Consider the following 14887-nt stretch of genomic DNA (forward strand, 5'->3'; position numbering starts at 1 on the left):
CAAAGGTAAACTACTTTATTGAACACCAAGTTCTCAAATCATTGAAAATAAATGTACAGAAATCTACTCCACATAATGCACAATAATACTACTACAATAACTGAGAGCAATCATTTGCTTAAGAGCTCCAAAGTAATAACTGGTGACTAAAACTATGACTAAAGTAGTAAATAAATGTGTTAATTATTATAACTTCTCAAAAATGGACTAAAGAAGTGTGGACAAGAGGTATGCTCCTCATGGTTGAAACTTAATGTATTCTTTGCCAATCCACAAGAAGCTAAACAAACATCTTAAGTCACGTTCTTTGTTAAATCTGCATCACCAGATTTTTCCCCTGCAGAAGGAGGAAGTCGGTATTTAAGTCTATCCAACTTGTTGTGAGCTCTCTCTAACCCTTTGACCTTTGAAACGTCACTATTATTCACCTGCAAACATTTTTGGGAGCTTTAGCGGCTTTGTTGTGACTGCAAAGTAATGCAGGGGTTTGAAATTGATAAAATACTTTATTATTAGCTGCAAATAGTGCACAGTGGTTTGCTTTCATCATTAAGTGCTGCTCATAAAATAAAGTAAAAAATGTGCTCATTTACAAAAATAAAGTTGGGTACCACAGCTTTAAATGACTAAATAAGTCACAATAAGTCCAACTAAAATGTGAGGCTAAAGACTTTTTAAAATATATACTAATCTCTGTAGGGCTTTTCTAAAAGGAGGAAACCAAAAGAAAAAGGTTAACCAAAACATTGGAATTGAATAAAACAGCAATAGTCTGCTGTTCAAGCTCAAGACATCCTCAGACAGTTGTATTCTTGTTTGTTGATTCTCTGTCAAACCTTTGAAGGAATTTAATAAAAGGTATTAGGTGACTTTCTGGCAAAGGCAGACATTTCCTCTACAAGATTTCACTTTCAGGAAATAATGATAAAACAGAAGCCTATAAATATTGAATTTAGGAGTCAAGTCAACTGCTCCTGGTCTAGACAATTCAATATCGAAGTTGACATTAATTCACTTTTTTCTTCCTTCAGTTTGGGTTGGAAATTGTAAATGACTGTGGTCTACTATTCATTTGATAATCAAAATAATCAATCAATAATCAATATGACAATAATGACGTCAATGGGTTACAAATGATTGCATCATTCATTTCAGGTATTTGGAGTTCGAGTCTTTTCTATTGATCAATGAGCAGCTTGGGTCTTTTTAATCAGGAGGTCCACACCCACTCCTTTGTTAGTAAAAGCATGACACAGAATTCAGACTTTGGAGGAAGAAATGTGACTATTTTTATGTTAAATGACAATTATTAAGGGTTTGTATTGTTATAAATCGAAAGTCATTTTAATTTGTTTTTTAATTAATAAGACAAATAAAATTAAATAAAAATGATCAATACAATCTCCAATCTTTATATTGAAATGAGTAACTTTTTTTCTGTCCTAATCACAATTTTTGTTTAATTTTTTGCCTTAAGCCACTAATCAGTGCCATTTGAGACAAAAATTCTAATAAATAAATCAATAATCAATCAGCTTGGACAATAAAATGACCAAGCAGATTAGATTAAAATCCAGTTAATTAAATGGCACTACTGAATTATAATCAAATCATGAGATATCCATATTCTTGTATTATATTAAATCTATTGTATAAAACCATTTCTAATCGTATCCCTTCATCACATTGGTATTGTTGTTGTGAATCCATAACATTCTGCAGTTACGTAAGTGCTACATGCAGAGCTGGTAAAACACATGTCACATGCTCTGGGTCTGTCAATAGTATTGCTGTCCATTAGGTCTGTGTTTATTGTTTGTCAGAATGGCCCTGAGCTGGGAGGGGTTAAGTGGGCAGAACAGGCCACACCCCCCTGTCCTCAGTCACCCTCCACTCACAGCAAAAAACAGCCTGTATAAAGTATGTATGCATATATTTTATTAATTAGGAAAGTTACCAGTTGACTCCCTTTTTTGTGGCATGATTTGTGTGACTGTGAGGTAATCATGTCGGAATTCCCATTTGAACTGCAGCAGCTCCTTCTCCTTTTAAGCCCAACTTGGTATAAGAGCCACAGTCATATATTCACTGTGACAGAGATAAATATGGTGTGTTTATCAAGAAAGGAATGCTGCCATTTATTATGAGGGTATTGCTCCAGTACAAAATGAAACTATTGTAATTATTCAAAGGGCGGTATAAGGCTGTTCAGCAAATGTTAATGTTGTCTTTTGTTTAAAGATCAAATGTGTGCCAGCTGGTGCACAGGTGGGAAATGACAACAACGGATCAATGTTGTAAAGTTGATTGTCATTTGAAATAGGCAGAATCGTGTGCATCATAAAACTGAAATATTGTTTTGAAGAAAATTTTGAATACTGAAGGTTTTGTGTATAGGAAATAAGCTAAAAAAGGGGTTAAAGGGGTCCCAATGGAAGTCTTCTTACACCAGGCCCAGCGAGCAGACGAGCTTGTCCTCTGCAGCGCTCCTCTATGTTGACATTTACTACAGAGTATATCCATCTCCGGAAACAGGTAATACTTTAAACCAATGGACAAAAGTGCTTCAGTCATTCCACAACTGCCCTTTCTGACCCATCTTCCTCCATGTGCAGAGGCTTGGGACTCAACTGTCATCCACCAACATGGAGTTCACTTCAGTGCATGTTTTTTTTTTATAGATACCAAGTCCTTAATGGAAAAATGAAAATAAAATCATAACTTCAAGGATTGTAGGATTCATTTAAATAAGGACACACTGTTTCAGGGACAATATGGGGATATGTTTGAGAATTTGTTGATCTTACATAAATCGTGCTGTCCCACTTAATCGTGCTTTTAAATAAACATTGAGTCTGGTTAAAAGCATCTGTTGAAAGCAGATTGAAGAAGACATTTTTACGTTTTGTTCATTGTATACCACAATATTGATCTAAAATGGCTTAGTAATAGAAACAGATCCATTGACTTCATTTTCAAAAAAACTAATTGACAGACTCAGGCTTTTCATGGCAGCTTTTCATCGTAACAAACAGCCGATTTTTATTTACAGATTTTATTGCTATATGACCATGGTACATTTTGTAACTCTACGTTGTATGGCCCAGAGTTTGAATTTTTGTCTGAAAGAGTGAAAAAAAATAGTGAGCACTCAAACCTTAAATGCAGGACAAAACAAAATTACTCTATTTATAAGTACATTTTAGGTAATATGTCCCCTTTAACAAAGACAGACATTTAATTGTAATTAACCAGGTTTTAGACTGAAATGACCTTGAATCGCATAAGGTTGGTTTAAATCTTCACGAGTTGGGAGTGAGAGCAATAAAGTTGTGAAACCAGACAAATGTGGCCGATGTTTATGTTAAGTCCTCTAGGTGGAACCAGCAAAGGCACAAAATCCACTGTAACTCTCCACTGAGCCACTGTAGTGACATCATGGGACAAGGGGTCTTGTTTTTGTAGGTGACATCATTTTTTGAAAATAAGAACAAGCTGGATATGAGTTGAACATTATACAAAAAAAAAAATATTTGTTCTGTGGGTGCATATACATTACAGTGAGCCATTTGGGGAATAAGGCAAATGGAATGAATACCACATAGCCTCAAATCTTCTCAAAAAATTAAATTACCTTAATTGTAGATGACAAAGTTGGAGCTCTATAAACATTGTGTAGGGGTGTTGTTGGTGACGTGTGTAGAACAGGCACAATCCTCTTGTTGGTGTATGTGGCAGGTGGGTTTCATGAGAACATGATCACTCAACACTGAATGAACCCCACTCAAAGCTCTGGGACATGCACAACACATAGTTCAACATTTAACACTACAAATTGACTTGGTAGATATATTTCCTGGCTATGTGCCAGCATCCTACTGCCAAGCATTTGATCCCTCTATTTACTTTTAGATACTGGTAACTTGTGCACTGTTATTATAAGGCTTCAGTTCCCAACAGCTATTAATAGTCATGTAATCATTTCTTTATCAGTAGCCGTATTTTAAGAGCAATATTTGTGCTTATCACTGGTTTAATTGAGCTCCCCACAGTTGTCGGGAGTGCAAGTTATCCGTGTTTGTATCACTGCCTCTGGTGGTAATACAATAAGTGGATGAGTCACAAGCTCTCCTTCACTCACAGGGGGTGGGGTTACAACTGAAGGGGATCTATTATTTGAGCTGCTTCATTGTTTAGGCTTGGACTGTACCTGAAGATGTTCTCAACATCTGATAGTAGCCACAAGCTAAGCTACACTACACTCAGCATAAACACATTTTAATGGAAGGAAGTAAATGGAAAAAAGTTAAAAAACACAACTTACTCATTTGCTCCAGCAAAAAGCTGGTATTAAGCATAAACTACCCAATTAGAGCTGGATGCTCAGCAGCATTGCATAGCAGTAAATTCTACTATATGGAACAATTTAATAACCAACCGTTTTTCAAACAGATAAAATTAAAATGCAGAAAATCTTAAACTGTATCTTATCTGAAATCAAATTATTATAAACAATCATCAAAGTACTTGTGCAAATTAATTGACTGATTTAAATAGTTTCCTTATTTGTTTGATAAATACATTGCAATTCATGACTAAAGACAAAGTGTATATGCACTGTCACTGTACATAGGCGACAGTGCTCTTAAAGAACACATGAGCAGAAGCCTATAGGCTACACTGCACTGTGTGTGGTTGTCAGAGGTTTGTTACATAAGGCCAATGCCTAAATTCATTATACATGCTTTGGTTGTGATTGTGCTGATTCATTGATTGGTATCTTTAGCTTTGCAAAGGATAGTGCTGTGTACATATGTTCCCATAGTCCCACATGTGTTGACCCCATAACAGTTGTTTGCCAAGAGAACTGTTTTTTCTTCAGATTTAGCTCACAAAAACAAAATATACAAATGCATGTTTCTGAGACACACAGCAAATGAAGCAGACGCCAGCACAACTCTCACGGACTCCACTTGTGATTTACTTAACCAAATATACAATGTCACATAAAAGCACTTTTTTGTTTGTTGTTAATCTCTCTTTGATATCTAGCACACCGGATGGCTAAGCATTTTTAGAAACAAAACAATAGTCAAAACCTCTTGATCTCTTGAAAATCTTGTAATCCCTCAAGACAAGCATGCAGCTGTTGCGCATATATAGCAAAACGAGTGCTAAAGACTGTGGAAGACAGGTGGTCTCTCACAGAAACAGCCTGGAGAGATGTGGAACATGTGACGATTTGTGCTGAACAAGTTTGACTTGCAGCCATAGATTCTGTACTGTGAGGTGGAATCATACCTCAGATGACTGGGCCAAAGATACACCAAGATAAAGAGACACTTTACACAGCTATCTGTTTAATCTTTGCCTTGAGTTTCATATGGTGCAGCAACTGTTAGTTAACAGTTTTAGAAATGTATTGATGTGGGATTTGGGGATTTTACAAAGAAAAACTTGTCAAGGCTACCATGAATGTCTAAACACACTGGTTATCAGCCAAACGGCAGGAAATAAACATTTTCCAGAACAGCTTCAGCTGTCCCAGCTGTCTCCAGCAGACACTAACCAAAGTGCGTTAAAGGATGAAGCATGCGAATCCAAGTAACACGGGTGACGACACAGGAATAATGAACGGGCCCTGATGTGTCCCAAGCTGCCCACCACAGAAAAAAAACACAAGAAACAAACCTCACCTTATACTGTGCCAATAACTTCTAGTTTCCAGTAAACAGTAGTTACTTAAAGGCCCCTGTCCAGATGCAGTTAAAGCAGCCTCACAGCAGCACTGTATCATCACAGGTTTGAGACAGTTAAGGTGAACTTAAGTGAGATGCTTGTTTGTTTACGAGAGACACACTAACTAAAGATAACCATTGCCTCCTTAGTCCACAAAATATTTCAATATAGTCTTACAGATCATCCAGATTTTTTGGCAAACGAGACGCGTTCGTCACATTGAAACTCCTCTATGGACTAGCACCCATCTTACAATTGGAGTGTTTATTTGGGTTATATAAAAGTGCTCGAGAAGATCATATAATACATAAACTATGTTTAGTATATACACAAAATGGTCATGGCACTGTCCTGAATAGTGTAAACAACACAGAGTGTCATAGAAAAGAATCACATTATAAGATACACTCCAATTTCAGACTATGAAACATTACAAAATATATACATTTGTTAAAAACAATCACAAATGGGAGTATAATCCATGTAAGCCTACAGTCGACCTACGCGATTATCTATCCCCCTCCTCTCCCCACACACACCATTTACTATTAGGCGTGAATCTTACTTTTGATTAAAATGGTATTTATTGCCAAGCCCTAAATAAAAATTTGAAAATGTGTTTTAAAAACCACCTGTTTGAATGTGTTCCCCTTCTCAGTGCTGTCTTTTGTCTAAAACAGAGCTAATCTTTTCTGCTTTGACCGTCATCAGCTCATTTGTGCAGTGGTCTGAGGAGGCCCTTTAAAGCCTGCACATCACGGACACAATCCCCACGAGCCGCTCACCAATAAAAGACCACTTCATGTGAGGATTTTCTCTGACTCACAGAAAGGAAAAAGACTGACGGGCTTTCACAGAGCGATGCATCATCCCAGCTTCATTTCACACTATCCATGGTTGTCCCCTTGTCTCTGCCATAACCCCCTCTGCCCCCCCGCCCCACTGAGGAGGTCCTTCAAACAAAGACCCCCATTGTCCTCGTCATCACCAGGCTTGCATCTTCTGAGCACTGATCCTGCCTGAACATCTCCGTGGGGAACTTTGAAAAAAAGAAATGAAACTGTGGAAAAAACAAGAAACAAGGCCTAAGGACGGTGAGATCCCTAAAGAAGAGGCAGTAGCGTTCCCAGATCAGGATGAGGGCCCATGTGACGCCCAGGGCCACAGAGGGCCGCAGAGGCTTATGTGTGTGATGAGGAGCGTGTGATGGACTCAATGGGTCCAGTATTCACCAGGAGCTGCACGTCAGGTCTAGGGTAAATCTAATGCAGATTCACAGTGCTACAGAAGTTGTAAAGGGGATGTTTTCAGTAGTTTTAAGCTTAGCTGGGGGCATTGTTTTTAATTAAAATGTGCACTACGTAACTTTTCAGGTAGAGAGTTAATCAACTGCTTCCGTCCATGGAGATGCTTTGCCTAGAATGTTCTGCAATATGGCATTAAACTTACGGAGACAAGCAGGTGGTGTCGTGACAGTAAAAATTGATGCAATGTTTTGTTTTGTTTTTTTTCGAGGTACTTTTGATCAAACAAACCTTAATAAAACATAATTGAACTAATGGAAAAAAGGTTACGTTTAATGCCACACTATGGGATATTTCAGCAAAGCAATATCATCAAGCAACAGTCCTTCACCAACAAAGTTGTATAGTGCAACAACAAGAAAGCCAAATATATTCTAGGATAATACTTGGAGTGAGTGATTTTGACAAAAATTAGTTGCTTGATATTTTCACAATATGGATGATCAGAAAACATTTTTTGCCAATCCAGCTGAAATGAGCATGTGTAAATATATCACTTTGTCATAATTTTAAAGATTACAACATTACAACAATTTTACTTTTAATTTCCTCATTTTAAAACTTTATGAGATAGATTATAACATAAACAATATAGTCGATATTCAACTTTTGCATATCTTCAAAACAGCATTCACAATATTATCAATAGTTCCATATATTGCCTGATAATTGTTGAACAACGCAACCCAAAAAGTCTGTTTGTGCCAGTCCCAGTATGTAAAAAATAGAAACATTAACAGGGTGACAACAGGACAGCTAACATCCAGCTAAAAATACTGCCAATCTAGAGGCCAAGTGATTTTAAGTGTAAAAGTAAGATGTGTGTAAGAGCAGCCTCAGACGACTCATGTTATTTCTCTCTATCAAACCCCAACAGAGAGAGTAAGTGTCCAACACCACAGGCCCATGTCCCATCATTGATTGTTCAGAGAAGTGGAACGTAGAGCGTTTGGGGTCCAGGCCCTGGGGCAGAGCAGCAGTCCATCAGACTAGAGCCAACCAGAACACAGAGCCAGCAGAGCAGCCTCTGTGTGGCACTGTCTAGGCCGGGACATGGCACTTAACACAAAGCTCAGTGGACCAGCAGTGCTAAGTCAATATTGCCTTATTCACAGTGCAGGCTTCACACACGTCAGGTTGCTTAATACTGAAGTTTGGGAGGGAAAAGCACGACTCCTCTCAGGCCAACAGACAAGTATGTTTGTTGAATGTGCTCTAACTGGATCTTTAAAAGAATAAAATCAAATTGGTCAATAGATTCCAAGTTATCACACGTACAATAAAGAACTTCCATACTGAAATTGCATCATGGTGTCAGACTTTTCTGGGACATTTTAAAATAAAAATATAATCATATACAGCACATAATTTGAGTGCCTTAGAAACAAAGGCTTGTGGATCAAATTTGATGTTTTGTATTGCTATAATAATCAATAAAATTTGGAAGTAAAAGCAAAAATAAATTCTTTGCTATTTGACACTGAGAGGCCAGTTTTAGGATTTAGCTTACAAGAATGGTTTTCAGTGGTTAACATTATTGCCTTAAAAGAACTATGTCAAAGGCCAACTCTAACATAGTTACAGAATATTGGAGATTTGCTGTTAACAATTAGGCTCTGAGTTTATACAGCTAATCTTTTCGCCATTTTAAACATGTTTTTTTTTCTCTAGCTGCTATTAAGTTTGTATATTAATTAAGGTCAGGAGCTAGGTGACCTACTTCCAACAATGTCCCAAAAAAGGTGGTATCCAACAAACAAAAAACTACAGTAAAACACTCAACAGCTTCCATGTGTTCTTTGCTAAACACTCTGAAATCTGTTTATGCCTTTCCTCAGAATCCAATACGAGGAACTAATCATGTTGTTTTGCATCAACTTCATTGCACAATCTCAGTATCCCACCCTTTTTCATTTGACTACAATAGCCTCCTTGTCTTGGGGGATAGCGGATCGGAATGGCACCATGCTACATTATCATGATATTTCTCCACATAGTGCTGCTAAAGGCTTCACTCAACCCAGACGACCTCCAACAAACCCCTACAGAGCTGCCACCGGCTCAAAGACACAGCTCAAAACACAAGCTCATTAAAAAGCTCATTTGAGAGGCAGCCAACATCTACAGCACCATCTACTTTTAGCATGCCACCTCTGAAAAGTAGTGGAGAAGCAGCCCGCTACACTGTTTGTCCCATATTGATGGAGAGAGAAAGTAGGGCGTTTCCACTGGCGAGTACAGTGACAACATTGTGCTCAATTGTATAGGTCCCAATTAGAGAAAGTGAGCTTTGTTTTGTTTCTGAATAAGCATTTGCATGTTAATAGCACATGTCTCTGGGTCTGAATATGCATTTGAGCAAGCTTAAAGTAGTGCAGTTAAACATGTGAATATCTATGGCCACATGACTTTCCTGGCAAATCCAGAATGATATCTCTATGTATTTTTTATACAGAATGATATCAGTCTGGTCCTCACGTCCTCCATTGCGTCTCAAGCCCGGTCAAACGTGATTGTGCAAGATCCGTTTTTTTCAGTGACACATGTGAAATAAAGGAGGTCATTGGTCACCTATGATTTACAAATAAAATAAATTTTACCTCAGAGAGTTTAGTGTTTCGTCAGTTCATTCTGCAGAAATCCTCAATGTTTTTCAGCCCCGTGTAATTTTTTTAAATTTATTTTTTCTGATATGGACAGACCATGCCTGTCCCTGATTCGCCAATCAACCTGTCAATCACTCCCACTTGAAAATAGGGAGACTCACTGTATTGAAGAAGTGTGTATTCTGGATCCCAGGCAACCTTGTTGGGTCTCCTGGATGTGAAATTAATTACCAGAAATACTTAAAATGAATCTGTATAAGTTTTCTAAGCTTCAAAAGAGAACTACTTCAGAGGCTGCAGCTACTAGTTTACATTCAAGACAAATTAAAAACAGTAAAGCTCCAAAAAACAAACCAAGTCTTTAACCGTTTACTAAATACAATGTGCTGAACTCAAACATCTTAGTATCAAGGCTGCAGTGACTATGACATGCCTATGCATTTAATGTGAGAGATTCGAACAACCCGTGTGTGATAATGATGTTGTACCTGTGTGAAAATGAACTTGTCCTCCTGGTTGAGTTGCCAGGCTGTGACCAGGTGGATGATGGACAGCACTGCTCCACTGAGGACCGCAGCTCTCATGCGCACCGGCAGCAGAGTGTAGATGATGTAAATGAAGAAGACGGTCCACCAGACACCCTCTGAAGCACTGCGGGGCTGCACCATGAGCACCCCAAACACCTGTACCACGATCAGCACGCCCATCACCAGGTAACTGACTATCCACATGTAGTCCTGGTGAAAGCCATTACGGTTACATACCACCATCAGAGCCAGGAACAGGGTCATGGCAATAGAGAGGATGCAGATGTAGGCGATGTCGGGATCCGCATTGATGCAGTGAAATACCAGCATGACCCCACACACCACCACCAGCACCCCCATTAGCATGGTCAGAGAGCTTTGGTTGAGTCTGAAGAAGTAACGCTGGTACAGGCGTTCCAGCTTGGCTGAACTAAACTTCTTTGATTGAAAAACCCAAACTACTCTCCTCCAGCAGTCTGCGGCACTCATGGCCTTGCAGCTGCCCTCTCCTCGCTCCCCCAGTTCTTCATCCTTCCTGCCCTTCACGTCACCATCTTCAAAGCCCAGATCCACAGCCTTCAAACCCACATCTCCAGCTGTGGGTTTCTTCAGGTAGTGGTCCTCCTGCCATACACAGCGCAAGTTGTAATTGCCTGCACTGGTGCCTGCTCCACCAGGGTAGTGCTGAGAAGCTGCATTAGGTGAGTCGAGATCTTCAGTGTCCCGCAGACAGCTCATGTAGCGGGGGTGGCACAGTGAGGAACTGTCCTTTCGCTTCTTGCCATTGCGCTCTCCCCATGCTGTTTTTCGCTCGTCCACTCTTCGTACAAAGAGCCTTCTGGCCCACGACATCCTACACCATAAATACAACAAACATTAAGACACACAGTAGCACATGACAAACAGCAGTGACTTTGGCGTCTCTCACCTGTGTGGGCTTTGTTGTGTGTTGAAACGTTGGCCAGGCCACTAGTTGATCCCAGCGAGCACACACCATGAGCTCAGTGCTGCCAGAGGCATCAGAGGTGAGTCTGCGAGTGTCTCAGTAACAGACAGAGAGATACTCCTCCGCCCATTGCCCCTCTCTCCACCTGTTCTCCTGGAAAATACAAACATATTACACATAATGGCTCTGAGTGGTCACAACCTGGGAAATGGACACATTTCAGAACCATTACAATAAACACGAAAATATTCATAACAGTTGTTTAGCTGTGAGTAATTCTGTGAGTAGTCATGTGTTTGTGCATGATTCGACAGCAGAACTCAAGTGATCAAAAACACAGCCAGGCTATAAAGTCCAGCAAATGATTTGTCATAACACTTTCCATCGCCTATAAAGCAGGGACTAATTTCAGGGGGTTTAAGGTTTTGTTTTTAAAAGCACACAGATGTGACAACAAAATCTCCTCCAACAATCACCTGATGGAGCATGCGGCTAGTTCAAACCATACAATATAGAAAAAAACAAACAGAGACACTGGCATCTTTCAGCGACTCCTCACCAAACTCGTCTTGGTGCAAAGGACAGCACCCAACTCGACTTTATCACTGCAATCGGGCCTCACATCTTGAGCCGACAGGGATGGGTGTGCTCTATTTGACAACAAAGACCTCCTGAGTGGGCACCATCAGAGATCAAGAGCTCTCCAGTCCACATTAAATTGTCCATGCTTCCCCCATTAGCTTTGATGAGTCACTACGGTTGACTTCTGGCAACACATGTCAAGGACATTGCTAACCTCTAAACTTAATAAGCAAATCTCTGCCAGAGCTGAGACAAACAGCCATCTGCACATGATGTGAACAATATACACCAGTCAGTGAGCCTGTGAACCCCAATGTCATTACCAGACTGTAGTAAAAGTTCATCATAATCAAGTGCTCCAGCAGCTGCTGTCCACTTAAGCAGAGCTCCAGTCAAGGACTTAACTTTGTGTAGAAAATACAAATAAACTAAAACATGTTTTTTTGTAGATTATCACCTACAAAATGGAATTTGTCTCTCAACAGTACAGCTCAATCATTAGTTTATCCCTAAAGCCAAAACATTCTGTCCTTTTATTTGAATATGCCTCATGCTAGAAACAATAAGCTCTGTCTCTAGATAACTGAATTGTTAGCAATTAATTTCCCTTCCATTTAAAGTGATTGGATCAATAGACAACTCAATATGCAATTTACAGTGAGACAAAAAGCCTGAAAGCTTGAAAGCGTCAGTTTACCATGTGACCTACTGAGGAACTGTGGGCAAATGTGTGGAGGCTGAGCTCCAGTGTTCAGAACCACGTAGTAGGTCACCTTTGATACAAATGTGACAGGAGGACACTTCTTGGGTAATCTAAATTATCCTCGTATCAGGAATAACGTCAAGATAAGTATGGCTGTTTAACGCGACAGCTGCTTGCCCTAATGCCCTCCTGGCACTAGAGCATTATTCCTTAGAAGCCAGATAATGAGAACAATGTTCAAAATGGTATTTAGATTTAACACGTGTAGGCCCAGGCTGTTTGGTTGCGGGCAATCGGCCGAAGCAGCCCATTACATAACAGGATGCACCAAGTAGCCTACATACTAAGTCGACAGCTCCCTAATTTTCAAATGTAGCCTGCAATCGGGGAGTTTTCCCTGTATTAAGTTAGATTTTTGTTTAAATAAACAAATCGCACTGTGTTAACTACAGCCCATGGATGCGTGGATGAGATGGTGCACCCAGCGCACTCCTGCACCCCCAGCAACTTAAAGCATTCCACTGGCCAACTTAGGGGCCAGGGACCGTGGCTCTTGTATCTTAGAGGATGTGCGCGAAAGCTGACATGTGGTAATAACAGGGTCTCTCCACACTGGGCCTGACTCCCTATAACAGCCAAACGTCATTATGTTTGGACTCTAAACAGGTCAATGGACTCAAACGAATTGGCGTGAAAGGACTACTGGCTGCTTTACGTACCACCAAACAGCTTTTGACCCTAGTTAAGTGTCACAATTAAAAATGTCTTGTGAAGTGCCTGCGTGTGCGCAAGGAGCGAGCTGGCTGCTTCGCACAGTCCTGCAGAACAGTTCCCAGCGCTGCAGCAATCATCACAGCGGCACAGACATAGTACAAGTCAGATGTTGGCATTTGTCCGACTGCTATCGGCTTACTTCGATCCCGATCTGCAAGAAATAACATTGTGCGGAACAGTTGCCCAACAAACAGAACCGCGGGAAAAGCTGAGGAAGGCAGCAGTATCAGCGCACTCACCATTGGATATCCAAAGAGTAATACTGCAGTGGAGATCCAGTTTTTACCGCCGTGTTCGGTCCAGCATGTAAGCCGCCGTCCCACGTCTCAAACGCTGTCGAGTCCGTGCCAAAGAGGCCGACAAGCTGCTCCACAGGCTCGGGTAAAGGAAGGCTGCCAGACCGACCGGGACAACCTTCACTGTTCCCAGCCCGAGCTACAGTACATTCCCACCGCCTCGACCTCCCCGACTCCCTCTGGTTCTCTCTCACTCTCGCATAGCCCGAAACCAAAGGCATCCCAATCAGTGTGTCCAAGGCGCACTCTAGCGGGCGGATAGGGAGGTAATCTGCACTACTGGAGCCTAAATAGTGGATATATATGTCATTTTTCAGTGTTTTTTTTTTTTTAATGGTTATTTAAAAGTTGATGTTTGATGTTTTACGCATAATCATTTAGACTGTATTGCTTGCTAAAGACACCATTTGGACATTTTGACAATACATTTTAAATAAATTCAATACATTAACTTGTGTGTTTTGCAAAAAGACAAGCCTATGTGTTCTGCACGACAATGAAAAGGGTAAATATCTGACATTCTGCATGAAATCTATGTAACTTTACAGCACCTTGTATTGACAAAGAGGTGTAATCTCTTGCATGCCAGTCAATTAGTAAAAGCAGATGGCTCCTTTCCTTTTGGTGTTTCTTAGTGGTCTGTGAGATCATTTCCAGAAACAATAAAACCAATAACAAAGGTGGTTCAGCCAGAAACAGGACAGCCAATTGCACTGAGGAGTTTGATGTGTAACCAGAAAGGGCACGCTAATGTTGACACAGACCAGAGAATATGTTGACTTTTCATCCTGTAAACAAGCCCACACCCTCAGACTCACCTACATGACATCAAGTTCACCATCAGTGCAGCCAGCTTGTCTGTCAGAGGGCCAAACTGACAGGAGTCAAAACAGTGTGACAGTGTGACCAATACGCTGATTAGGCCTGTCATACATTCATATTTGCATCCAAAAAGAAATAAATATTTAATACAACATAAAACATTATATATTTATCTGTATGTATAAGGCTCCACTCTGTCAGAAGCTCTATTAGCCTTTAATCTGACTTTTAATTTGACAAAATCTGACCAGAACGAGTTAATTCAGTTGGAACTACAAGTGAGATGATTTGCGCTGTTAAACAAGTCACAAGATAGTCAGGATTTGCCAAGATTAGACCGTTTTTCTGTTAGTCTCTCTCACCTTTTAGTGAAAAATTAAACAGGACCTGAAAATGTGTTTTTTAAATCCATTTTGTATTTTTTCTTGAATTTTCAGTCAATCTAAAAAGGAGTTTGACAGTGTGCATTATGTTTCCATGGTAACTACTGAACATTGCACCATAGAGATCCATGTAGAACACCCTCAGAGTGACGTCACTATTACTATTAGACTATTACCCAGATACCGACCATTGAAGCATACCATA

At 40.1% G+C, this 14887-nt stretch overlaps 1 protein-coding gene across 2 annotated transcripts in view; it reads right to left on the reverse strand.

Annotated features, from left to right (window-relative positions):
* adcy6b (adenylate cyclase 6b) overlaps positions 1 to 13664 on the reverse strand; it is a 33242-nt gene extending 19578 nt beyond the window's left edge. The window contains exons 1-3 of one of the 2 annotated variants that reach the window (XM_033970363.2): positions 13421 to 13664; positions 11105 to 11275; positions 10138 to 11029 (exon numbers count right to left, since the gene is read on the reverse strand). In XM_033970363.2, the coding sequence (XP_033826254.1) occupies positions 10138 to 11028 (891 nt within the window). In that variant the 5' untranslated portion in view covers position 11029; positions 11105 to 11275; positions 13421 to 13664. Of the gene's footprint in view, positions 1 to 10137; positions 11030 to 11104; positions 11276 to 13126; positions 13147 to 13420 lie in introns of those variants that run through there. The other variant, XM_055223287.1, reaches the window with a different exon arrangement.
* Between the last annotated feature and the right edge of the window lie 1223 nt (positions 13665 to 14887).

Source organism: Periophthalmus magnuspinnatus, chromosome 7, assembly GCF_009829125.3.
Source record: "Periophthalmus magnuspinnatus isolate fPerMag1 chromosome 7, fPerMag1.2.pri, whole genome shotgun sequence".
NCBI classification, from domain to species: domain Eukaryota; kingdom Metazoa; phylum Chordata; class Actinopteri; order Gobiiformes; family Gobiidae; genus Periophthalmus; species Periophthalmus magnuspinnatus.